This window comes from Varanus komodoensis, unplaced genomic scaffold (assembly GCF_004798865.1).
Source record: "Varanus komodoensis strain SLA01 unplaced genomic scaffold, ASM479886v1 scaffold81, whole genome shotgun sequence".
Classification (NCBI taxonomy): Eukaryota; Metazoa; Chordata; class Lepidosauria; order Squamata; family Varanidae; genus Varanus; species Varanus komodoensis.
The window spans coordinates 27,792-53,094 of NW_025336495.1; the positions used below are offsets into that span (position 1 = coordinate 27,792).

General features: G+C 54.9%; 2 protein-coding genes across 3 annotated transcripts; both read left to right on the forward strand.

Moving 5' to 3' along the window:
- The first annotated feature begins 678 nt into the window (after positions 1-678).
- Positions 679-14,736, forward strand: SMTNL2 (smoothelin like 2). 2 transcript variants are annotated; one of them, XM_044456186.1, is made up of 9 exons: positions 679-1,180; positions 7,125-7,215; positions 7,675-7,863; positions 8,786-8,866; positions 10,469-10,532; positions 10,848-11,015; positions 12,198-12,315; positions 12,476-12,627; positions 12,898-14,736. In XM_044456186.1, the coding sequence occupies exons 1-9, from the start codon at positions 791-793 to the stop codon at positions 13,022-13,024; spliced, it is 1,380 nt and encodes a 459-aa protein (XP_044312121.1). In that variant the 5' UTR covers positions 679-790; the 3' UTR covers positions 13,025-14,736. The 2 variants fall into 2 exon arrangements, with proteins under 2 accessions (XP_044312121.1, XP_044312122.1); XM_044456187.1 differs by having other exon boundaries at positions 10,851-11,015.
- A 2,891-nt stretch (positions 14,737-17,627) lies between these two features.
- On the forward strand, positions 17,628-25,204 carry TEKT1 (tektin 1). The gene is made up of 7 exons (XM_044456148.1): positions 17,628-17,817; positions 18,921-19,086; positions 19,789-19,917; positions 20,778-20,921; positions 22,534-22,756; positions 23,993-24,189; positions 24,998-25,204. Exons 1-7 carry the CDS (start codon positions 17,628-17,630, stop codon positions 25,155-25,157), a joined length of 1,209 nt encoding a protein of 402 aa, XP_044312083.1. The 3' UTR covers positions 25,158-25,204.
- Positions 25,205-25,303: the final 99 nt, after the last annotated feature.

Sequence of the window (25,303 nt, forward strand, 5' to 3'; positions counted from 1 at the left end):
CAACGTTGTCTCCTAAGAACTTCCATTTGTAAAAAGAGAGGGGAGGGCCTCTGACTCTGAAGGAAGACCTCAGACAGGAAGATTCAGAGGTGGCAGCAGGACAGGAAACGGGGGGAGCGGGGAGATGGGGCAGCGCCACTAAGACCCTCGATTTCAGCAAGTGCCACGGACAAGCAGCGTTATGGGCAGGGAGCCTCTCGGGGATTCGGGGCTCCAGCCCCACTGGCTGTCTTCTAACACAGCCCTCGCCAAGAAGATGCAAGGATTTCAAATCGCCGCCCCGCGCTACGAGTGGCCAGCTTCGCCTTTGGGCCGCGACCGCCAAGCCGCTGCACGTGGAGAGGGGGCCGCTTCCTCCTCCCTGCCTCCCCCCACCGCCGCCGCCGGAGAGCGACAAGGAATGCGCATGGCTATCGCTGCCCACAGGGAAGGAGCACAGACGCGGCGAGCCCCCTCATCGCCCCCCGCTCAAAGCCTCCCTCCCTCCCTCCCTCCCGCGTCCTGCAGCTCCTCCTCCGGAGGGCGGCCTGCAGACCGAGGGCGATCGGAGCGGGCAAAGCTGCCCGCTCCGGTTGCCCCCTGCCGGGGACCTCCTCCTGCGCTCGCCCTCCCTTCCTCGGACCGGGCGCCCGGCCGGCCGCGTATAAGAAGCGACGCCCGGCCAGCAGCCGGGGAGTCGCACGAGGAGCCGCAGGGCTTGTTGGACGTGAGGCGGGCGGACGGGCCTCCCCCGCCTGCGCTTGGGTTTTGGCCGGCGGGGAGCGGCGGAGGGCGCCTTCGCGGGGTCGCCATGGAGGTGAGCGCGGCCCGGGCGGGGTCCGGCGACCCGGCCGACCTGAACAGGCACGACGCGCAGACGGTGCGCGAAGCGCTGGGCCGCTACGAGGAGACGCTCCGCGGCGCCGTCCAGGAGATCCACGTGGACATTCAGGCGTTCAAGAGCGGCGTGGACCGGCAGGTGGCCGAAGTGCTGCGGCTGGCCGGCCCGCTGGCCCACACCGTGGCCGAGCTGCAGGAGGACAACCAGCGCTTGCGGGCGCACGTGGAGCGCCTGGGCCAGCAGGTGGAGCGCCTGGGCCGGGCGGCGGGGCTTCCCGAGTCCGCCGCCCCCGCCGCCCCCAGGCAGGGCAGTGCCCGCTTCGCCAGCCGCGCCCAGCTCTCGCTGGCGGGCAGGAGCCAGGTAAACGACGGGGGGCAGGGGCGGCGAGTGGGGGGGCAGGGGCCGGGGGGCAAGAGCGACCCCCGCCGGCATCCGCCCCGACCCGGGCAGGGAGCCCTTGCCGTCCCGACCCAGCCCCCGCGGCTCGCCCGGCTGCCTCTCGCGGCCACGCGGTGCGGGCGCGGCTGTTCTGGCGGGCCTGGGCATCCCGTGGGGGATGCTCCCGCGCCGGGTGTCCCGGGCTTCGCAGGGGGCCGAGGCGGCGACCCCCCCCCCCCGAGTCCTGCCCGGGTTGCGTCTTGGAATACCCACGGGCGGCGGACGCCTCGCTCTTCAGCTGCCGCGTTGAGCACGCGCGGTTGGAGCCGAGCCGGGGCTGCCGGGTGCAGGGAAGGTGGTGGGCCGGAGAGAGGCAGCGGGGGGCGGGTGCGCCGGGCTGGGCCGGGCCGGGCCTAGGAGCATGAGCAGACAGTTTCCCTCACCGGCCAGGTCAGGGCTCTGTCCGCCCTTCCTGCCACCCCCGCAGGCTCCAGAGGGGCAACCCCCAAACTGGCCCGCAAGTCTCTTTTCAGGACGCAGGCTGGGTTTCCTTTGCAGCAAGGGCATGCACAGGATTGCCCTGACTCAGTGACTGGGGGCTGAGGCCATGCTTTCAGATGTACTTTAAGCTGAAGCAGTGTTGGTCAAGGGACAAGAAGTAATTGTGAGCATGCTCAGAGTCCTTTCCTCCAGAAGTCACCATAACCACAGGCTGAAAGGGCTCAAAGACCTGTTTGACTGGAGCAGGGGTGTCCATGCTGGCATAACCCTGGGCAGCTTTTTTAAAATGGGAAACTGTACTGTGGGAATGGCTTGTTCCAGCCCTGCAACCTCTCCAGCTCAAGATGATGCTTCTGTGTGGTGTGTGACGGTGGTATCTTTTTGCATTAGATCTTTCCTTGGCCAATGGATTGAGACTGATGAGGGAAAGGAATTCTGCAGGACTCTTGTTTCTCCTTTGAGTTCCTTACCTGCTTCAGAGCAGAGGCCAGGTCTGGGCTTTGGAGCTACATCTCAGGGCAAGGAGGTACAGGGTGTGCCCAAGCAGCATGTGGGGCAAGCACCTGGCTGTGTGAAAAGCAGGCATAGGTGTGGACTTGGCCTTTAAGGGCTCAGGGCTTGCCAGTGCCTGAAATAGAAGGATGAGCACCTGCTTGGGACATGGTGTCCCTGCCATCGGGAGCAGCACCTTCCAAGAGGGGGCTGAGATTTCTCTGCCTGGGTCCAGGATGTGAGCTGGGACAGCAAGTCCTATCCTGAGCGGTACTTGTCCTGTGCTGGGTGACAGGCGTGGGCTCTGGGTGCTTTCCTCCCCCTGCAAGCAATGTGCACTCTGGCAACACACCCTGATTCCTGGAAGTGAGCATTTATAGCCAGGGCTGTGCTCAGTCTCTGACCCGGGGAGCAGGGCCAGTGCAGAGCCCCAGGCTCTAAGGGCAGAGCAAAAGCCCTTCCCAATTGTCTCAAAGTCCCACTGAGCCCATCTTGGTGACTGGTGTGCAGTGGTTGCCCAGAGATTTGTTGGGGAAGCCCACAAAGAGAGTGGGACCCTGTTTTCAGCTAGTTTCCAGGCACCTCACCATCCAGATCTGCTCTGGGGCAGTGGCTGCCCCATTTGCTTCCAGGGCCATTTGCTGTGGGTCTTCCACACTCCTCCATGAATTTCTCTTCTCTCTGGCCAACTCAGGGCCTCTGTGGTAGCAGGTAGCCAAGAGTTCCCATCATTGAATGCTTTGTGTGTGCGCTTCTGCTCAACAAGCCTGACAGGCCAGTTGTCAGAGTCAAAGCAGAGGCCAGGCCTGGCCTGGCCTTGGGGTGGGCAGAGAATTCCCCCACCCCAGAACAGCTCAGATGGAACTGCCTTATGGAAGAAGCGAGGCCAGTGTGACATGCAGCCGGCCAGGACCTTAAGAGACTGCTGGAATCTGGTGCCTCTAGACAGTAATAGGTTCTCCTTAGTTTCGTGACCTGCGAAAGCTGCTGTCAGACATCTCTGGGGTTAGGGAGTGTTTGCTCCCCAAAGACCTCGAAGCAGGAAACTTCTTGGGCCGGAACACTGACTGCCCTGCTGGGCTGCTGTTACAGATCCACAGAAGAGGCCTGGCCTTTGATCCCACCTGCTCTGCTCACTAGTTGGCACAGAAGAGAAGGCTGCCCAAAAGCCACAGATCCAGCCGCTTCTCTTGACCTGTTTGGGAACTGGAAGTGAACAAGGACAGGGATGGCTGGATGTGGCTGAAAAAGCTCCCCTTGCTGGGACCAGGTTGTGCTGGGGGGATCAGAGGAGCATTGTCTGCAGGATCCCAACACACAGACTCCCCTAATGGGAAGTCCCCACCCATGGCCTTCTCGATACTCCTGGCTGCGGCTGAGATATGCCAGGCAGTTCTGCTTTCAGGGGTCCTTGGCACACAGCTGGCTTGCCCCAGCTCCTGCTCTCCACACCCAAATGAGAGGGAGTGGAGCAACTTCCAGTGGGTGCTTAGAGGTCCACATGGCTGGCAGCACAGGAGCCTTCTCTGCATGCTCTTTGGGACCAGCAACCCTTGGTCAGCCACCCGCCCACCTGTGGAGCTGTGCCCTTTGGCAAAGTGGCTTCAGCAGTCCTTTGCCCACCAGGGCAAGGTCCCATTCAGTTGCCACTGCTCAGAAAGTTGCGTGCTCCTTCTCACATTTTCCTCTCCTCCTAGAGATCTCTGCCCCTTCCCTGCAGCCACTGCACATTCTCTTCAGAGCTGCAGCCTCATACCGATTTCTAGACCTCTGGCAAAGGAGGTCCTGTGCTGGCTGAGTGCCGTTTTCATTCCAGGGAACCCCTGTGTGGGATGGCAGTTGGCTGGGGGGGAACAGCCATGACATCATCCTGGCAGCTGGGCTCAGAGAAGGCCTGGGGAGAGGTGTGGGGAGTGGCACTCCCCTCGCATGGCTGCCGTCAAGCAGAGCACACCGCTTGCCTCGCCCCCACGCCCGCAAGTTTTCTTGGGGCACGGGGCTGGTTTATGTTATGCTGACCCGGCGGGAGGGGGGTTGACAGCTGGGCTGGGATCTTGAGTAGGATCTGGGACTTGTGTTTTGTCCCTCAAATCTCTGTTCTGGTTCTCATATGGGGGATCCCTGAATTGGTCTGGATTTAATTTCAGCCTGACCATGACATGCTTGTTTTCTTGAGATCCTACACATGGTGCCTGCAGTCCCCCCTGGTATCCCAGAAAGAGACAAGGCGGACTGGGTTGCTCAGTTCAGGCAAAGAAAGTACGCTGCGCATGTCCAGACAGAGTTCTCTTTTACAATAGCTTGTCATGTTTCATAGGTCAATGGCCATAGGAGGAAAAGGGCTCCTATGCTTAGCTCCTGCCTGCGGGGCCTGCGTTCACTAGGCGGGGCATCTTCATAAGGGTGCTCTGCTTTTGGTCTCTGCCTATAGTATTGTCTTTTACTTCTTGACCATTCCTTTTTTAGCTGGGGGCTTGGAGTTGAGGCAGGGGAACACGGTTGTTTTTCCTATTTGGAACTTGATCTTGCAGGTTGGCTATTGTGGAGTTAAAATCTGGTAACCTTATTATCTTGGAAGGGAGCTACAACATGCTGGGAATTGTAGGCCTTTTTTCTGAACTTTCATAAGATTGTACCCTAAGTCAGAATTGCATCAAAGTGAAAGCTTCTGCCCCTACTGCCATGCAGATGTGTGTCTGGCTGGCTGGTCTTCTGAGTCACAAATGCACAAGGAGCTCCTTGTTACTGGTGAAGACAATACCTGGCTGTATGCAGTTATAAATCTGGTCCTAAACCTTTTCCAGGTGTCTATGATGCATTCTGTATGGATTTGCAGCCTGTCTGCTGTGCAATGTCTGTCCGTGACATCTGGGTTGTTTGCCTCCTCCTATATTTGACACTGAAGCGAGGCACGTGCTCCGTCTTTTGCCTTTAACAGCAGCTGCGGGAGCACAGGCAGCTTCTGGCAGCTGATGCCTGACCTAAAACAAGCTGAGGGACAGCCACGCATGCGGTGACAGTAAATTGAATTTAGAATCCCACACTTTGGATGTTAAAGTTGATAATAGGTTCAAAACAATAGGTTCAGATATGTGGTGTTGATACAAACTTGGACATTTTCTAGAATCTTCACTAGTGCTTCTCAGCTAAGCATCCCTTTTAAATAGACAGTATGCTGATCCCTTTTCTACCAGGAGTTGATCTTGCTTCCTGCTGGCTTCTCAGGTTATGGGACACGTTGGTGACTTGTATGTGGAGTCACTTACCTCCATTGGCATTCATTTGTTCAGGTGCTTTAAGATGCATTGTGACAAGGTAAGCAGACCACGTTGGAGCAGCTGTGCACCCTTCTCCCTGTGGGCATCGCAGTTACTAGCTGATCAGTGCAGTGCAGCCAGATCTGTGTCAGACAGACAGACAGGACCAGCATTTCTGGCCCTGCCCCGGAGGAAATCTTGTCTGGACCAACAAAGGGAGCACATGAGTGAACCTGAGGAGCAGCTCCTCCGCCCCCTTGCTGCCTTGCACCACCGTGGCTCTGGGTCACAGAACCGTGGTGCAGCATTTGCCTCAGCCGAATGTGGAAAAGGAACATGTCACAAGGCCCCACGGTGCCCCAGCTGGGGACAACCAGAAACAGTCCTGCGAAGTGCTGCACTGGCGAGGGCTGCTGCTCCAACAGAGCTCTCTGTTGGGGGCCATGAGTCAGGCGGATCGTCTTTCCTGGCATGCGGAGATGATCCTCGGGCTGGCCAGTCCATAAACAGCAGAAGGAGCAGCTGTGCTTTCATGCTGGCAGGCTGGAAGTCCCTAGGCCGGGTGTGAGAAGTGGTTGGAGGGCTTAAGCTTTGCATTGGCCGCCATGCCACTCTGGCAGCAGAGACCACCAGTTAGAGCAAGCAAGAATGGTTGAGCTTCCCCTGCATGCCAGCTCTTGCCTCACCTCACAGGGGTCTCTGAGGGCCTTGGCAGTTTGCAGTAAGAGTCTGAATCCGCATCTTGGCCTGAGAGGAGATCCAAGCAACCTGCCCCTCGTGCAGACAGCCCAAGGGCACCCACCTGATTGAATCCTGCAGCTGCCGGCGTGGCCTCGGGGTGCTGGCGCAGGCCCACAGACGATGGCGAGCAGACCTGTGGCCTAATGTTCCTCTTGAGCTGTGGAGCGCTCTGCTGGGAGGGCCTGCTGCCTGGCCCAGAGGGGGCTGTGTGCAGGAGATCACCGGCTGGCTCCCGGGGGCCCTGCTTGGAAGTCAAGCCTTCATTCCATGCATACAGTATCGCTTGATGATACAATCAGGAGCTCAAGCAGCCCATGTTCCTGTTCAGCATGCACCACCATCCCCAAATCCTTGCAAGCCCAGCCACTCCCCCCTGCCTAATTTCGAATGCAGCTGCCCTTAGTTCAGGGTTGGGAATGAGTCTGCTTTCAATTTCTGTCAGAAAGAGCCCCCAACCCCACCTTGGATGCATTTCCATGATGTTCTCAGCTGGGAAACTGGGCAGTGCCCAACCTTGAAGAAGAAAGCAAGCACGAGCCAAAATATCCACTCTGCTTGTGAGAGGCTGCTGCTTCAGAAAGTTTCAGTTACTTTCAGAGGAGAAGAAAAATGTGGACATTTTTACAGCCACTTGCAAACCCGTTTTTCCCCCTGAAAAAATGTATTGACATGTCAGTAACACCATGGATAAGCATAGCTGTGTGTGGCCTGGGGGCAGTTCCCTCCATTCAACAGGCTTGAATTCAAGCCTCCAAATCTGGCCATCACAAAGATGAGGCCTTCTGTTCCCTCCCCCCGTAAGCAGGGTGCCCTGCCCCTCCCTCATTCAGGGCAGTGGGGCTTGCAGAGTCTGCGGGTTCCAGTCCTGAGGCAAGGGAGGTGCTCCTCAGGCTTGCATCTGGGTACAGCCTCTTCTCTTCTTCTTGTTTTGGCAGAGTGTGGACTTTGAAGATCACAGTGACCCCGAGAGCAAACGAACCCCCAGTTCAGCCGTAACGGAGAATGGGCACCAGCTGCCATCAGAAGGTGAGGGAGGGGGGATGTCTGGACAAAAGCCCTTCCTTGAGGACGGTCCCCAGTTCAGCCTGTTGGTGACCTGGTGGTGCTGTCCAGGCTGTGGGTCCTGCCTAAAAAGGACCTCAGCCCCTGCTGCCCCACCCGGAAAGCTTCAGCAAAGGTCGGCTCCCTTCACTGCCATCTCAATTACTTGGTCCTGGTCATTCACCAATGGGAACCTCCCATCAAGAATGATGCTCCAAGAAATAACCAATGGCAAACTGCCTGGAGTGATTCCCCACATCCCTGAAAAGGCCCCAGCTGTGCCCCACATGACTTGAAATGTGCTTGCTCTCTTAATGCTAGTCTGTTCCTCTTTTTGCGGCAGAAGGAGGGCGAGTGCCCAGAGCTGCTTCCCTGGCAGGCCAGCTTTGCTCTCCTCCACCCCGGAAAGACCTTCCTTATTCTCATCTTCTGCTCCTCTGCCAGATCCTCCACTGGAGGCTCATGCTCCAGCAGTGTCCGTGCGGATGCCACATCTTCCCGTGACAGCTGTTACCAGGACATCCGAGACTTTCTCAGGAGAAACGGTTGGCTCGTCAGTTGCTCTGAATTCTCCTGGGGGCCTGCAGAGCAGATGCCACAATGAAGCACTGTCAAAACCACCAAACCAAGCAGGTAAAGGAAGCAGCAAATGCTGGGCAGACATGTTCCCTTTGGCCATTCATGGCACAGAAAGCATCCCGCACCCCCAGAATAATGCAGCACTCCTGTTTTGTTTTGTTTTGTTTTTTTTTTACCAAGTTCAGCTCCCAGCCCACTTCCTCGTGTTTAAAGCAGAGTTTGCACATGGGCGCCTTCAAACACATTTGGCTGGGAGGCATGAGTACATGGAGGAGCTTAGGATTGTACCTGCACAAACACATTTGTGGGGGGCCTTCACTGCATGTGCAGGGCATTCCCATCCCGTTTCTCTTCTGAGAGGCCCGTTCCTGCGCTAGAGATCAGTGTTCCGTGTTGTGCTGAATGCTCTGGCAGGGTCCATTTCTATGAAACAGCCCTTTGCTTTTGGGGAGGGGCAATAGAAGCTGGCCCTGCCTGGGAGCAAACGGTTTGTTGGAGCTTCTAACTTTGTGCCTTCCTTGGGGATATCCATCTTTTCTTTGTCTGGGATCGAAGACGGGGGTGGCTGACCACTCTGAGAATCAGGCAGGGCAAGATGTAGTCTTCAGGACCCATGTGCTTTCCAGGGCCCAAGTGCCCCAATTTGGCTGCGACAGCAGAAGAACAATTGGCAGTTTGCTTCCAAATGTAGGCAGCAATTCCAAACAATGGCCTGAAAAAGTCCACATCACCCTTAAAATGTGCTTCATTTGGCTTTTTTAGGCTACCACCATGCTTGAAATTCAGTGGCAAACTGCCAAATGTTTTGTCAACAAAAATTCAGCAAAATTCAACAATGCTGCCCTTGGGGGTTGAAATTGGTCCCCAGAAACTGCAGAGTTTCCCATCCATGAACTGGACTGCTCCAGCTTCAGGGCTGTCCTTGTGCTCTTGCCTCTCCTTAAAACCAAATGACACTTCCACCTTCTCACCAAAGGTGCTGGCATGTTGGTTGCAAGTGCTGTGAAGAACTGGAGCCCAAGCCCCGCTGGGACGACAAGCACCTCCGTCACTTCAGGTTAGACAGCATCTTTGACTATACTGCCCTCACTTTTTGGAAAACCTATTTCTGTCACAGATGAATTCGTGGCCCAGCCTGGAGAAGCCAGAAGGCCACATCAGCTGCCAGAGTTTCCCAGAATCCTCTCTGCCTGGGTCCCAGGATGGGAATTGTGTGCACAAGCCAAGGGACAGGGACTTTGCTAAAGACCCAGTTTTGATGGTTGGCCAACACTCATATCACGTTGATTCTGCTGGTGGAAGTTAAGTGGAAGTTAAGTCTGGAGGTGAATTAATTCATTTTGGGGGGGAAGGAAATAGGGGTACCACATTTAATAAACTTTTAGAACTCACTGCCATAGGGTGGAGTGACAGTCCTTTGCTTAAATCACTTTAAAAGCAATATCTGGCAGCCTCCATTCGATATCTAGGAGAGGAGAAGGAGCTCCCCAAGGGAAATTTAGAGCCATCTCAGGCCCCCTGTAATGTTTTTGCTAGGCACTTCCAGGACAAAATCTCTTGTATCTACCAGGACTTGGATTCTAATGTTACAGCAGAGGAATCAGGTGAGATATCCAGAGCACAATCTGTTCTGGTTGTTTTGGATGAGTTCCAGTTAATGCAGCTGAAGCACATCCTGAAGCACCGCAAGGTGCTTGGACAGGTTCGTGTGGCCACAACTGTACTGAATCCTTGCCCCTTTTGGCTAATAAAAGCCAGTTGGGAGGGAACTGCCAGGTGGGCCAGGCAGGTGAGTAATGCTTCTTTATGAGAAGGATGGTGATGAGGGTGGGGGTGGTGAGACCACTCCTGAAGAAATCTTCCTTGGACCAGAAGAACTCAACAGTTTCCTTTTCCTGGGCAAGGCTTTTGAGCAGGTGATGGCCATCCAGCTTCAGGCCCTCCTGGATGAGACTGATCCATTTCAGTCGGGGTTCAGGCCTGCTTTTGGCATGAAAACAACTTTGATCACCCTGTATGATGACTTGTGTCAGGAGCGAGATGGGGAGTGTGACCTGTTGGTTCTCCTGGACCTCTCAGCAGCATTCACAGCATTCATACTATTGACCATGGTGTCCTTCTGGGGTTCTTCCAGGCTCTTCTGTCCTCCACCATCCCTCAGAGTCCAGCCAAGCTCACACCCACCACCCCAGTGACCCCATACAGCCACCTCATTCTCTGCCGTCCCCTTCTTCTTTTGCCATCAATTTTTCCCAGCATTAGGCTCTTCTCGATGGAGTCCTTCCTTCTCATTAGGTGGCCAGAGTATTTGAGTTTCATCTTCAGCATTTGGCCTTCTAAAGAGCAGTCAGGGTTGAAGAGAGGCATTCGTTTTGTTTATATTCATTAACAGAACTTAAGAGTACTTCTTAGAACTTCTTCAGTTAGGGGATAAAACGTGAAAATGCAGTAACAACCATAACATATGGTTTAGCATTTTCTGTGTGTGTCATTTGAATATGAACCCTGCCTAGTGAAGAAATTGTTTTGCGCTTCGTATAAGGAACTTTCCCCAGTACTAGCCCCCTGCCAATTTGGCTCCCGTGTCTGCGTTAGGGTGGGCCAGAGCCCTGTAAGCTGTGCCAGCTGCTTTGACATCCATGTTTCATTTCCTCTGCAGAGAATGTCTCTTCCATGACCAAGCCCATGCCAGCTGTGAGCTCTGCAACTCCGGCCCGTGACAGGTGAGCCCCTGCGGAGGTGAAGCTTTGAGGTGGGAAGTGCCTGTGTTCTGGCCATAATCTGGCTTAGAATCAGACCTGCTTTGACTGGGAGCATGTGGGGTGGCCACACTTGGGCTTTCCAGATGTTTGGGCCTGCAATTCCCATCGGCCCTAACCAGCATAGCAACAGGAGTTGGAAGCCCAAATATCTGGAGGGCCACAAGATATCCCCCTGCCCCGGGGCAATTCGTGTGCTGCCCCATGCAGGGAGGTTCCCCTGGATCTCTCCTTGGCTGCCCTGTTCTCTTTGACTAACGTCTTTCTTCCCCGCTCCAGCAGTGCCAGCCAACCGGATGCAGCTCTGAAGTCCGGCTCCCCACCTCCAGCAGCCCGTCCACAGGTGGAGAGGCGTAGGGAGCTGGTGCGATCACAGACGCTGCCCCGCACCTCCGGGATGCAGGCCAGGAAAGCCCTTCTGGAGAAATTTGAGCAGGAGGGCAGCAAGTACGTGCCTCCCCCAGACCCAGTCTGGCTGCAGGGGCAGGGCAGGTGCAGCAGTCCTTCTGGCAGGGCTGGGCCTTCCCTCCCAGGACAGTCTGGTCGGCTGGCAGGGGTTTTCCCAAGTTTGGTGGACCCAGTGGGAGAGTCCACTGGTCTTGGCACAGCCAGCTGTCCCGCTGCCGTTCATGACTGTGCTCAGGGCATCACTCCTACTGGGCTCTGTGCCTGCTTGGCAGGCACTTGGTCTCACAGTACTTCTGAGCCCCGCATCCTGGACCACCGGGATGGGAGGAGGGCCCCATCTGGCACAGGCCGATCCCTGTAGTCTGGGCTGGGCTCAAGAAGAGGTCTCCCTTCAGGAAGAGCCCTGGCCCAGCTGGTTTCAGAAGGGCTTGCCTGAGTGGTTAGTCCGTGCACTAGTGGGAGGAAGAAAGCTTTGGAGACATGGGGAGTCCGAGAGCTGCCCGAGTGAGGGAGGTGCCCTTCTCTCTCCAGTACTGCCTGGCTCTGGGGCAGGGGGAAGGTTCTTGTGGGAGGGGATCCTGGTGCTGGAGGGGAGGGGGCCAAGGGGCCCTGTCTGGTCTGTCCTCTGTCCCTCCCTCCTTCCTGCCTCCTGAGAAATTCAAGGGAAGATCCCTTTTCTACCCAGCTGCACATTGTCCTCACAATGAGCCTGTGAGGTCAGCTTGCCCGGGAGTGGGTGATTAGGAGATGGTGGAGGACAGGAAGGCCTGGAGAAGCGTTGTCCATGGGGTCGCGATGGGTCGGACACGACTTCGCGACTGAGAACAACAATGGGTGCTTGGGTGCCTTTCAGGTGTTTTAGACTCCGCTCGCAGCAAGTACAAGCAATGGAATGGGATCATGGGAGCTAGAGCCTCAAGCACCAGGTTGCTTCTCCCTGGAGAAGGCCACTGGCAGCCAGGTAGCTTCTGTGTCTCCTGGAAGGTCCCACAACTGTACCCATCTCCTCTGTGCGACCTGAGCTCTCCCACCCCAGCTCTTTCCTGGGGAACGCTTTCCTTGAGGAGGCCACGGATCAGGTGCCAGGAGCAGCCAGAAAGCTGCGTTTGTCAGGAACTGGCAAAGTTCCCGGAAAGGGAACAGACCATCCCATTGCACCATCACATGCTGAGATGGGCCGGAGCCTGACCCTCCTTCCTGCCTCATTGCTCCTTCCTGCAGGGGCAGTGGCCAAGGCCGGGCCAAGCTGAAGAGATCCCAGAGCTTTGGGGTGGCCAGTGCCAGCAGCATCAAGCAAATTCTCCTGGATTGGTGCCGCTCCAAAACCATCGGCTATAAGGTAGATATTGCTCCCTTTCTCTGCCGCCCCCGACGCATCCCTTCCCTGCGATGCTTCCAGGGCCTTGGCGCTCCTGTGTCTGCCCCTCAGTACCCAATCCCCACTCCCATGTTAGAGCTGTTCCCTGAATGGCGGTGCTTGGATGCTCATCCCCCCACAGCACATCGACCTACAGAACTTCTCCTCCAGCTGGAGCGACGGAATGGCGTTCTGTGCCCTGGTCCATTCCTTCTTCCCAGAGGCCTTTGAGTACCACATGCTGGACCCCACCAAGCGCAAGGAGAACTTTGAGCTCGCCTTCACCACGGCGGAGTAAGTGGGGCGAGTGGAGAGCGCAGACAGGGGGTGGCTGTGTGGTGGAGCCAGGCATCGCGGGCATCCCAGCGGCTTGCGGTGCCTGTCAACAGCCCCCTTCAAGCTCTCTGGTCAGGAGAGCAACCCTTCTCGGTGATGCTGGGCAGTAGGAAAAGTGATGGGGCTCAGCCCGGGGGGCGCTCTGTAAGGTGGTGTGCCTGTGGCAAGCCCGTGAACACGGCCGACTTCCTGCAGTCCTTGACCGACTCCACCTTGCCTTTCTGGTAGGAAAATGGCTAACTGCGACCGCTTGATTGAGGTGGACGACATGATGCTGATGGGCCGCAAGCCAGACCCCATGTGCGTCTTCACCTATGTGCAGTCGCTCTACAACCACCTCCGACGCTTTGAATGAGGCTGCAGCGGACAGACCGCCGGGCCCACCAGGACTGCACGGCCCCCACGGCTGCTTTCGTGCCAGCATGCTGAGAGGGCCCAGGAGCCGAACAGCGCTGCTTCCATGAGCCAAGGTGAAGGAAAGCGGCGGATGCTTCCAGCCCCTGGGCCGTTTGCAGGGCTGACGTGCAAGGATGGAAAAGGCCAACATGTCCCCCACTTCTCAGTCCTGTGTAGGCTCTTGTGAGCGTTTCCTTTCCTGGCACTGTAAGCTCAGTTGGCCAAGGGGTTCCAGAGTCACCCAGAGACAATTCAGGCAGATGGTATCCGCACCAAACGCACAGCATGTCCCCCCTCAAGGTGGTTGGGTAGCCAAAGGCAGTGCGTGAAGCCTTGCCTGGGCAAAGAGCCAGGCTCCAGTAGAGAGCATAAAACCAGAATGTCTTTTTCTGGGAAGAACTCAGGGTTGCCACGGGTGCTGGTGGAACCTGAACCAGTTCCAAATGGTGTAACACTGGCACTGCCTTACCTGCACACCTTAGCAGTTCCTGCCCCAAACAAGTGGGCAGTACTGGATAGGGCAAACTAGACTTTTGGCCCATGTGGCCCTGGACCTGCCAAGCCAGTCTAGTCTTGCTCTTTCCAATCAAGCCTCAGTGCCACCCATTAACGCTGCACCCGAGGGTGTACATGCTTTGCCTTCAGACACATGAGAGGGGGGCTGGAGTGCCCGAGGGCCAGAAACAGCAGGGCTCTCTCCCTCTGGCTTTGCCACAGGAGCACCCATCCCAGGAGGGCCCTACACGGACTGCATCCCCCTCCTAGGCAGAATTCAGAAGGAAAAGAGACACCCAGGTCCGTACCCCGCATCAAATATGCAAATGAAGCAAGCGCTCCTGTGGGAAGGAGCAGTGAGGAAAATTGTTGGGGGGGAGGCCCCCCCCCCTGCAGGTTTGACTGATTCATCAGGAACTTCTTTTTTGCGGATGCAAGGAATCCTTCCATGCTGATTTTTGTACCAGGAAAACCAAGCTAGTGTTTGCAACATGTGAGGGGAAGGTATGAAACACGCACATGTCACTCAGTGGGACATGACATGTCACTCAGGCATGGCACTCAGTGGGAGCCCAGGAAGAGGTCATACTTTTCCTGTGTGGTGTTGCAGGTCAGCCATTACTCTTGAATCACATCTGGGTGGGGGGGCGCTTTACCTGCAAGGAAAGGCGCATTAGCCATGCTCTAAAATATGAGGATGCCCCCCAAGTGCTCCAGCCCTATTGGCCAATTCAGAGTGGTACTGACCGATGGCACCCCCCATTTCTAGCTTTGGGGTTTTAAGGTGGGAGGAGCCTTGGGAGTCCCTTGCAGATGGTCCCTGGAGCTTCTTCACAGGGAGCTGTAGCATTAAAGACACCTTCAGGCTGAGGAATGCTGTGAGAGCCTGATGCTTTCCTGACGCCTTGCGAACCCAAGGAAATGAGACCTGCTGTGTGGCAACCCTGAAGGGCACGGCTGCCAGGGTGGAGAAGTGCCACCTGTGCTACTCGAATCTCTCTTCTTGAAGCGATTGTGCCCCTACCTGCTTCCAGCCTCCCTGCCACTGTCACCCTTCCAGGCTCCTGGAACTGGGCTTCTTTCCTGATATGGAAATATATATAAAAGTGACTTGCTGTATACAGGTGGCTATTTCTAATCAAATATACTGAAGGCAGCTTTCTGTTTTAACCCTCATTTTTTATTTTTAGAAGCAATAAGTGTGTAACTGTAAATGGTATCTCGGCATTAAATTAGATAATAGCAGCCAATAGGCTTGAGACACAAACATCAGAATCAGCTGAAATTTCCTTCAAAGGAGTTGGGTACAGGCTTGGCTCCCCCGCTGGGGAAGCCAGCCACCTGAGGAGGAAGGTGGAGCTGAATTTTGTGGCTTTGCCACAGCCTCAATCTGGGAAAGGGGGCTTTTTTCCTTGCCTGTAGGGGCTGCAGCCAGAAGAACAATATTCTGTTGGGATTAGTTGTCCATACTTCTCCTTTGCAGGGGCATTTGCCAGCCTTTGTGAACTCCACACAAAGACGCTGGCCCCCAAAGGGTTAAATGAGCCTTGTTTCCGCTGAAGAGGCACGACAGAGAGCCACTTAGCTTCTGCAGCTCAATGCACTCTCAGGAGGAGAGGAAAAGTGAGACTCTAGCAGTGCCCAGCACTACAAACCAGGACACAGCTGCTTGCCCTTACGAGTGCCCAAAGGATGCTGGGTGTGGTGGTGAGAAAATGCAGCAGGGTAAACATTACAGGTGCTTTAGGGAGAGATGCGGCCCAGCCCAAAAGATGCGCACCAAGAGCATCTCTTGGTTTCCCAGACCTTGTTGAAAAGTTTCGTCGCTGCTCCAAAAGCCACATTTAGCTTGCCACATTAGAGAACACTGGCTCAGAAAAGGAACTGTCACCTTTTAGAACCTGCACAGGGAAATGCCTTTTGAAGCGAAGAGGCGAGCAGATGGAGAAGCGCTGAGCGACGTCCCCTCTTGCTCACGGCTGCTGCTATGACTCCCCTGCCGCAGTGGCAAATCCGGCAGATCCGGCTCCCCGGAAGGCAGTTTTTGATGCTGCGACAACACACTGGCACATCCAGCCATCCCTCCCCCTCACCTCTCTGTAGGCAGCAGAGGCCCAGTCTAGCCATCGTGAGACTGCTGGATGGAGAAAACCTGGGATTAAATCCCCACTTGACTGCATCCCCCTCCCTGCCTCTCAGTTTATCAGCCTAGTCTACCTCACAGAGTTGCCATTACCATAGCATGGTGGGGGGGGGGGGGATGTATGCCAATACAGTAGATTGAGCACGGGGAGCAGGGGCACACAGAGAGCACCCTGAACCCATTCAGTGTCTTGAGGGAACAGACAAGGAGCTTCGGTATCAAAGAAACCACTGGACCCCCCACTACACACACATCAGGACAGATTTGGACAAGTCTGAAAATACTACCTGACGCTGCCCATTTGCTCCCTGCTCGGACATGGAGCCAACTGGGTCAGTCACAGCCGCTCAGCCCAAATACCTTACAGGGTTGAGGGGATAAGACTTGGAGGAGGAAAATGATGCAAATTGCTCTGAGTTCATAACATGAGAGATAAATCTAATAAAATGTCCATATTACTGTCTACATCATTAATCTAGGTTAATCTAAATCTTGATTTATGATTTTTTCTTGATCAAAACACATGAAAAGGCTTAAATATATACTTCAGATGCAGTTCATTTCTTAAATTTCAGCCCTTTTAATTTTTACACCCTACACAATACTTTTGCTTATTAATTGGTTCATGAAAACCCTGGATGAAATTGTTTGATGCTTTTCCATTTCCCACATACCCTTTTTCCTCTCCAGTGCCGAGCTAAAGAAATGTTCTAATAATAATAATAATAATAATCTCTTTGGATATTAAATGAGCTGCTTTGCCAATAACATTTTTAAAACAATTGTCTAAAGCTCATTGTGAACTTGGCCTTACATTTCCTTTTTGCACCACTTTATTCCCTTCTTGCTAATTACCATAATTAGGGGCTGGCAGTTTGCTTATGTGTCACCAATCTTCATTACAAAAGAAAGGGGGCCTAAGGGGGGGCCACCGGCCGTCTGCCCAGATAAATCATACAAACCCCAGCATCCACAGCCAGCCATGGGGAATGCTCGGCCCTGGAAGGTTTTCTTCCGTCTACCAGGCATAGGATCGCCTCCTAAGAATGCCGATTCCTGCAGTGCCGCTTGGCTTCCTTCCCGTTTCCAGGGGCTTCTTCCCTGCTGCTGCTCTCGTCAGCGTGCTTGTAGGAGGCTCTCTCCGAGGCCCCAGCAAGCCGCTGCGGGCGGCAGGCTTTCCTTGCAGAAAGGCTGCCCGAGGCGCCGCGAGAACCGCTCCGTCTCCCGCCGCCCGTGCACAGCCTCGGGGCGGGGCTTAGCTGCGTTCCACGCCAGGGGGGCTCCTCGCGCACCGCCCCCCCATCTCTGACGTGCACCCAAGATCTGCCTACTGCCAGAAGGCACGTGCGCGCGGGCCACGCCCTGCGGGCCGAGCGACCCACCAGCCGCGAGACTCGCGGGGCGGGGCTTTCTCGGCCTTGAAGGCCCCACCCCCGAGTTTCATTCGTCCTTCAGCCCCCACATCCCCCGCTCTCCTAGGGAGCGTGGCCAATCAGGGTGCGCCCTGGAGCTCCTCCGCGCGCGGCGTCGCCAAGGCGACGGGTTTGTGTGCCCGCCGGCTCCTGGGCAGTCGCGCGCGCCCTGGTGCCGCTGCAGGAGGTGGGCGGTGGCGGCGGCGAGCGCGAGCGGCAGGGGCTCTTCCTCGCTCGGCCTCCTCCCGGAGCCCCGCCAGACTGGGGCCCCGCCGCCTCCTGAGACGCGGCCCGGGGCTGCGGAGCCGCCGTTCGGCGGGGACCGCTCCTAGGCGCCGCTCCCCCGCTGACTCCGCCGTCGCTGCCGCGAAGGGGTCCCTGGCCGGACCAGGGAGGCTGCTGTTGGCTGGGGAGCGAGCAGCCGTGCCCGTGCGGCCTTCCGCGGCGGTGGGAGGGGGCTCTGCTCTCCGGACGGACTTTAGCTCTCTGTTTCTTCGCAGGACCTGACCCCGATGGCCAAGTTGCTGCAGGCGCCCCCTAAATTCCTGCCCCCTGAATGGTACGTTGCAAACAAGGTCCAGTACAGTGGGGCAGAGGCTCAGCGGTCGCGCTCAGAGCGCCTGGTGGATGAGAGCCAGCGGCTGGTGGATGAAATCGAGAAGACCACCCAGAAGACCCAGAGTGATGTCAACAAGAAAATAGGTGATGAGGCTGCCTGGTTGTGGGGGTGCCTCTGAGGCTGCCATCGAGTGCACAGAGGCCCAACTGGAGGGCTTGGTCACCAGCCTTCTCTTGGGCCTCCACTACCATCCTGGTTGCCATAATTTCACCTATAAAATGGGTCCTATAAGCAAAGGGGCAAAAATAGGAAATACCCCACCTTGTACATTTTTGGGGCAGTGATCCAGAAGACTGAACCCAGGATCTCTATTTGGCCCGCAGTGTAAATGTTCTACTGTTGAGCTATGACTGCCTCAAAAATAAAGTCCCAGGCCTTGTAGTTATGCAAAAATGGAAGAACATGGGGCTCGTTTAAATAAGAACACAGAAAGCTGCATTATACCAAGTCACACCCCGCCTCCTGCCCCAGCTCCAGTCTGCTTCTTTGCAGCTTTCTGGGATTTCAGGTGCAGATCTTTCCAAGGTGCCCCTAGGGACTGAACTGGAGACCTTCAAGCAGGTGAAGCAGGAGCTCTGCCATTTGAAGTACAACCCTTCTCCAAGACAGGCAGCATTTCAGCAGGCATTATCTCATTCTATCTTTATGTAATCTGTCTGATCATGGATGCCCCCTAGATGGGTTAAAAAGGGTACTAGTGAAAACATCCAAGTACCCTGAACTGAGTTCACTATATGGAAAAGAAGCAGAGCTGCATCTGCTGGCTGGAAAGCACGAGGCTTCACAGGGGATTCAGACAGAGAGGCGATATTCCTGTGGTTGGAACGGAGCTGCAGGTGAGGGCCGGAGCCCCAGAATGCACTGCATGTGTGTGCTGAGGAAGGTTCTCTCTCCCCCTCCCTCCCTCCTTGCTGGGTGTAAGTCTTTTGATGAGGGTTAGATTTCACACCTTGCATCCATGGTAGGAAGTGCCAGGCAGGACTCCTGGTGTTTTCTTTCCACATCTTCCCGCTCAGCTATGGCAAAGCCTCCTTCCCTGGCACAGTCTGGACCCCTGAGATCCAGCCCTTTAACCTTTTTGGTTTCTTACCAGTTCTCTCCCAGTTGTGTTGAGAACCCCTCCTCCCACCCCCAAGACTTTGCTGCTTCTCTCATTTGAACTGATCTGTCATTCCTACTCCTGCAGAACAGAGACTCCAGGAGATAAAATTCTGGAAGCAGCAACTGAATGACAAGCTCGATCAGATTACAAAGGAGACTGAAGCGCTTTTGGCATTCAGGAGCAGGCTAGAGAAAGCCCTGGAGGGCTGTAAAGAGCCTCTCTTCATTGCCCAGGAGTGCCTCCTGAACCGGTGAGAGGGTGTTGTTTCTCCTTCTGTGAGGGAATCTGGACTGGATGGTGGCAGCTCTTTCACATTCAGCTCCTTTTCAGGGTGCTCTAAAAAGACTGGCAATTTATCCCTTGGGCTGAACTGCCCTGAGGTCATCTCATTGGGTGCCATTTTCAAAACTATGTCTTCTACGTAAAGGAAGTTCCACAGCTTCTCTAGAAGTCCCTTTGATGGTGTCACGGCTCCATTCCTCAGACAGGCCCCACAGTGAAAGGGCAGTTCATGAACAATTCCTGCATCCATGCTGAGGCAATAAAAGGGAATGGAGGAACAGAGGAAACTTTTAATTAATATTGCAGGAACACCTGGTGAGCACTGTGAGACTAGACATTGATAAATCAGCACAGCATTATACTAAGTGCTGTGTGGAACTGCTGTTTAAACTCAGCTTCTGACCAAGCAAAATGATGCTTGTGTGGAAATGGTCTTGTACTTGCTTTCACACACTCCTTGTAGGCAGCAAAATTCTGTCCACCCCTCTCTCAGAACACAAGCAAAGAATCCCTAAGAAAACATGCATCTGTCACAAGGAGGCCTCACAAGTAGCCAGTTATTGGACTTGTTGCTATGAACATATCTGCACCCCTGTCAACATGCATATCTATATTTGCACAATCCTTGTGTCGGAAAAAGAAAGCCAGGATTCTCCTTCCTTCATTTCAGGGAGAGGCGGGTTGGGATTGACCTGGTCCATGATGAAGTGGAGCGGGAGCTGATCAAGGAGGTTGAGGTTCTCCAGGGAGTCATCGCTCTGCTTGGGCGCACGCTGGAGCAGGCCAATGAGCAAATCAGGTATGGGACAGCCAAAGCAGGGCAGTGGGGAGAAGAACTTGAGGGGCTCTGGAGAGGATCTGGACGGCAGGACAGGGCTGAAAGTGTGTGTTTGCACAAACGCAACTAACAGTTCAGTTGGTGACGCATACTCTTTTCATAGCTTGGAGCCAAGTGATATTAACACGGGAGCCTGCCGTGCTGATCCAAGGGCCTAAAGTGGTGGTGGTGGTGGGGCAGCGGCGGGGGGGGGGGGGGATAGTTCTGCAGCACAGCAGAAAAGTGCTCGCTTTGATCATCAAAGGTCCTGGGTTCTTTGGCTTTTCCCCCTAGAAAGAATCATTGGTTTTATGGGTGGAGGTGTCTGGTCTGGACCCTGGGACAACAGCTTTCAAACAGAGTTGACAGTTCTGAGCTAGCTGGACCAGGGACATTTTGCTCTCTCCCTCCCACTGCTAGCATGGTGCTCTAGATAGACATGTACCTGAGACTGATGTCCTACCTCTTAATGACCCTTCTGTCTGTTCCTGTGACCTGCAGGGAAATTGCTTTTGTGCAATGCCCAGCCCATCATCTGTTCTGAGATGCGTTTCTAAGAGCACAAATCTATACTTGCAGATTAACAAGTCTAGGATTGTGCCTTCATAGGCTTTTGGATTGTTGGATTGCGCTTGCCCAAGATGGCTCACTGAGCTTGGTGAGGCAGAGAAGCCATTTTGCAAAGCTGTTCTCTGCTCTGTGCAGTTGGGACAGTAGTGTGTGCACACAGTACTGTACGTACACCTTCCCATCCTACTTGGTCGCAGCACCTTTTTGGCCCCAGGATGTTTCTAATACTTTATGCCCAGGTAGGATTCACTTGGTTTCCTTTCCTCTTCCAGGCTTAACCGCTCGTCCAAATACAATCTTGAAAAGGACCTGAAGGACAAGTTGACAGCCTTAAGCATCGACAACTACTGTTCCAGCCTGACCAACAACACTCCTGACGTTGCCTATGCCCAGAACGTTGTGAAGGTTGAGGAAAAGTGAGTCATAGCCGTGCAGTGGTGCACTCGGGCAGCCACCCGGGGAGAACCTGCAGTTGCGCCCTCTCTGCCAGGGCTCTGCTTTCACTGGGCTTCTGTTCATTTCCATCAAGTTCAGCACAGGAAGGGAACTGACCAGAAAGAGGAAGTCCTTTGGTCCCCCTCAGACAGTGCAGCCACCTTTCTTCCTGGCCTGCTAGGATCACCTCCCAAAACACTTGTATGATGTAACATAGAAACAGAGCGAGTCAGAAGGTGCCTCCGAGGCCATCTAGTCTGACCCCTGGCTCCAGCCATCTCCACTCATGACATGCCTACCAAGTGCATGTCCAGCCTGTCCTTGAACTCCCTCACCAATGGGGCTTCAGTCGCCTTCCGTGAAAGCCCATTCCATACCCCAGGCGTCCTAACTTTCAGGAAGTACTTCCTGGCATCCACCTTGAATGTTGGTTCCCTGAGCTTTGCCCTCCTGCACAGGGGAAAGCAGGTCTCTGCCCACCTGCATGTGGCACCCCCACCGCCTTCCCACAAATCCCTTATCAGAATCCCCCTCCAAGATACCTTCAGCACAACCCAAGTCCTTGTCTGTGGCTGAAGTGACTCTGTTGCTGCCATCTACATGCTCCATCTTCCCTCCCTCCCTCCAGTTGTAAGCTCCTTGGGGCAGAGGTCAGTCTGCATGCACATCGATGGCCTGATTGTCCATGTCCAGTCCTGATGGACATGGACTCAGGGACCGATCACCTCATCTTCGTTGGGCTGAGATCCCCATCAAGTTCCATCTGCTCCAGGGTGGGTTTTCACTCCGAGTGGTGCTTTCCTCCTTCCCCGCTGCCCCCCATGCTACCATCTCTTGCACTCCTTGTCCTCTTTAACCTTGGACTGTGCTTTTTTCTGGGGTAACACTAGCTGTTCATTTGACAAAAAGCAATGATGGCTGACTAAGAGAAGAATGGGAAGGGGGGCTGCTGCACCCAGAATGAGGGGAGTCTGGCACCATTCTGAAAGGTCCCTCCTGGAAATCAGTGTGATCTCAACTGATGGCCAAACAGGCCAACACAGTGGAGCATCCAGGTCAAGACAGTTTTAATTAAGGGGAAAGTAAGGGTGGGAGGTGAGAGCTGCACCTCGTGTGCAGCAGCTTCCATGTTCATTCTGCAGCACCATGGGCAGGTCGGAGGGGCTGGGAAAGACCCCTGACTCCCTAGAGGGCCACTGCTCCCAGCTGGCATCATCAATACAGGGCTCAAAGGACCGAGTGGCGTCTGGCTCTTCTGAAGGCAACTTCCTAACCAATGTTGTTTGTGGGGCTTGTTTGAAGGAGGTGCTTGCTTTTGCTATTCTGAAACCCAGAAGTGCTGCACTGCTTGGGATGGAATTTAGGGCAAGGAGACTGGGGCTCAAGCAACTGGCAGAGCCTTCAGAGGCAAAGTCACTTAAAAGAGTGCGTGGAATCGTTTGCCACTGCTTCTTGATCTGATTGCGGCTTTGCCACCTCTGTATTTTGGAACTTTCACTTCTTTTTGGTTCAGCATCCCTGAGAAATCTAGCCCTCCTTTTACTCATATTCTGTTGCTGTGAGTGACTTGCCTTTTCCTCACCTCTCCGACAGCTCAGTGAGCCCCAAGGAGTGGGTGGATTTCTCCAACATGAACGTTGAGAAAGCTGACAAGCAGAGGAACAATTCCTTGGCCCTCCGGGCCCTGATTGACACCATCCTCTCCCAGACTGCCAGTGACATGCGCAAGCAGAATGACGTGGTCAACACGGCCTTCCGGGCCCGGGTGAAGGAGACCGAGGATGCCAAAAGCAAGCTGGAAATGCATCTGGCCAAGGTGAAGTGTGGGTGAACAGGTGGCTGCGAAGCAGGGACTGGCTGATTTCTTTTGTTCTGTTCATTAATTGCTTCCAATCCATCTCCATGTCAGCACTTGACAACTTGAACAGATTATTAGTTCAGAAGAAAGCTAGGTGTATGCCAACATCTGCTGTTCGTTAGTTCTGATCATAAAAGTCCACCCCAAACGAGGCTGTCTTGCCAGGTTTTCACATACGGCCACCTTTGGAGAGGGAGGCTCCATGCTGCATTTATGCAGAACCACCCTAAGGTCATTCCCCAGCAGGCCAGGGTGCCAAGACCCCGCTAGGAAACCTGCAGAGCCACCAGTCGGAGTAATCAGTGTATGGCTCTCCAGGCTGTTTGACCGAAAGCTCACATCATCTCTCACCAATATGCTTGCTAGGGTTGACAGGAGCTGTGCCCCTCTGGGCGCTTTGGCCTGCAAGTTGCTTGCATCTGCTGCAGGCAGATGTGAAATAAAAGGGTCAAAGCTCTGACCTTGTCAGGGCAGCTTTTTTCTATGTCCCTATTAAGATCATCACTTTATTCAGCATTTTAAGGACTGGAATCTTACTCTCTCAAAAAAAAAAAAAAAAAAAAAAAAACCAGATGCAGCTCAGTGGCAGAGCATCCGCAGTGCCTGCTGAAGGCCCCGGGTTCAGTCCCCAACGGGGGTGGACAGGAAAGGTCCATCTCTGTCTGTCAGCAGAAAACCTCCTACCAGGCAGCACCAGTTCTTCATCCCAGCCCCCTGGGCTCCTAAAGGCAGGCCAGCACCCCCATGCTCAGGAGGCAGCCCCCAAGCCTCTCTTCTGGTGTTGGGGACATTCATGGGCTCTGATGATGCCTCCTGCAGCATCCAGGCCTGCTGCTCCAGAGAGGCTGCTCTGACTGGCCTCCCGCAAGACTCAGCAGAGGGGGGAGGGCTCTTCCTTCATTGCCTGGCTGCAGGTCCATCTTCCAGCAGGGAGGGCGGCCATAGCAGCATCCTGCACACACAGCAGGGCTCCCCATTTAGGCCAACATTTGCAGGAGCCATGGAGCCCGTCATGGGAGAAACGGAGCACTGCCTCATTCCTGGAGTAGCCTGTGCAGGTGGTGCTGGGTGGAAAAAACAGGCAGGACTGGGGGTGGGGTGGGGCGGGCTTCCTGCTCAGCCATCCTTGCCTGGCTCGTCACACAGGGGCTGCCCAGGGCACTTTACCCACTGACCAGCTGCCTTGGGCTGCAGGTGATGGAGGAGATCAGTTCCCAAGAGAAGAACGTGGAAAGTCTGTGGAAAGCCATCTTGGACAAGGAGGGGCCAGCCAAGGTGGCCCAGACACGCCTGGAGACTCGGACGCACCGCCCAAACGTGGAGCTCTGCCGGGACAAGGTGCAGTGCCGGCTCATGCATGAAGTGCAGGAGATCAGCCACAATATCCAGAGGCAAGTTCAGCCCCGAGAGAGCCACAAGGCCTGGCTCCCCAGCAGGGTTCTCCCAGGGACTAACCACCATCCTCAAGGGAGTGCAGGCTATAGTGAAGCCGTTTCTGGTGGTCTTGGAGGCTTTGCTGCATGATGCCCTGAAACCCTCTGGGTTTGGGCTCCATAGTCTGTTAAAAAGGAAAGTGGCTTTCCACAGCACACTAAATCTGCAGTCTCAGTATGGAGTTAGGTTCCCCCAGCTGTGCTGGAACTTGAAGGGGCTGTTCCATCGGGGGTTATCAGGGGAAGAGACCAGGATGGATCCAGCCCAGCTGGGGTACGCAGAGGCATCGTGCCCTCCAAATGGGTCAGACTTTTGCAGCTGGCCAGATGTCCCACCTTCTCCCAGAGAATGAACAAAACCTCCCATGCCTCTCGGAGAGCACGTGTCTAGTTCTTATGGATTGCTGTGAAGAGAAACATGAAGAGACAAGGGAGGACATTCAAGAATCCCAGGAAGCAGGGCAGAGCAAGCTGGGTAGGAAGGGACTGGCTGTCTTTCTGACAAACTATGATGCAAAAAGCCATGTTCATCCCAACTAGGTTTTATTTTTATTACTCTTTTGAGGGCTTTTGTGGTGCACAATTTAGACTGCCCTGTTAGCTCCCAGCAGCTATTCCACTGGACTGTGCGTACACACAGATACTTGGGAAGAGTTGGCGTACTTGGGACTGGAAAAGGGCTCGCCCTGTTCCCAGCAGCAATCCTGAGAAGGAAGTGGTCGCGATCCGGACCTTGCAGTTACCCCTTTCTCTGCTCCTCCCGTAGGCTGAAAGAGACCCTGGCTCAGGCCCAAGCAGAGCTGAAGGGTCTGAACCGCCGGCAGCTTTCCTTGGAGGAAGAGATTGAGGTCAAGGCCAACACCCTCTACATTGACCAAGTGCTGTGTATGCAGATGAGGGAGTCTATTTCCATCAACAACTACTGACCTTGTGCAGGACCCCTGCCCTAAACCCCCCCCCCCCCCAAAAGGGCCAGGCTGCCCTGAATCCTCTGGTGTCCGTAGCAGGTGCTCTGCTCTAAACTTTCTAAAGGACAATGAAGTTGTAAGCGAACGAGGGCAAAGTAGCTGAT

Excerpts from the sequence above, each read along its gene's own strand:
- TEKT1 (XM_044456148.1), top strand. The coding sequence starts at position 17,628 with ATGGCCAAGTTGCTGCAGGCGCCCCCTAAATTCCTGCCCCCTGAATGG. Across the intron at positions 22,757-23,992 it reads TGGAAATGCATCTGGCCAAG|GTGATGGAGGAGATCAGTTC; the intron begins GTGAAGTGTGGG and ends CTTGGGCTGCAG. Across the intron at positions 24,190-24,997 it reads ATCAGCCACAATATCCAGAG|GCTGAAAGAGACCCTGGCTC; the intron begins GCAAGTTCAGCC and ends CTCCTCCCGTAG.
- SMTNL2 (XM_044456186.1), top strand. The coding sequence starts at position 791 with ATGGAGGTGAGCGCGGCCCGGGCGGGGTCCGGCGACCCGGCCGACCTG. Across the intron at positions 11,016-12,197 it reads TTTGAGCAGGAGGGCAGCAA|GGGCAGTGGCCAAGGCCGGG; the intron begins GTACGTGCCTCC and ends TCCTTCCTGCAG. Across the intron at positions 12,628-12,897 it reads CTCGCCTTCACCACGGCGGA|GAAAATGGCTAACTGCGACC; the intron begins GTAAGTGGGGCG and ends CCTTTCTGGTAG.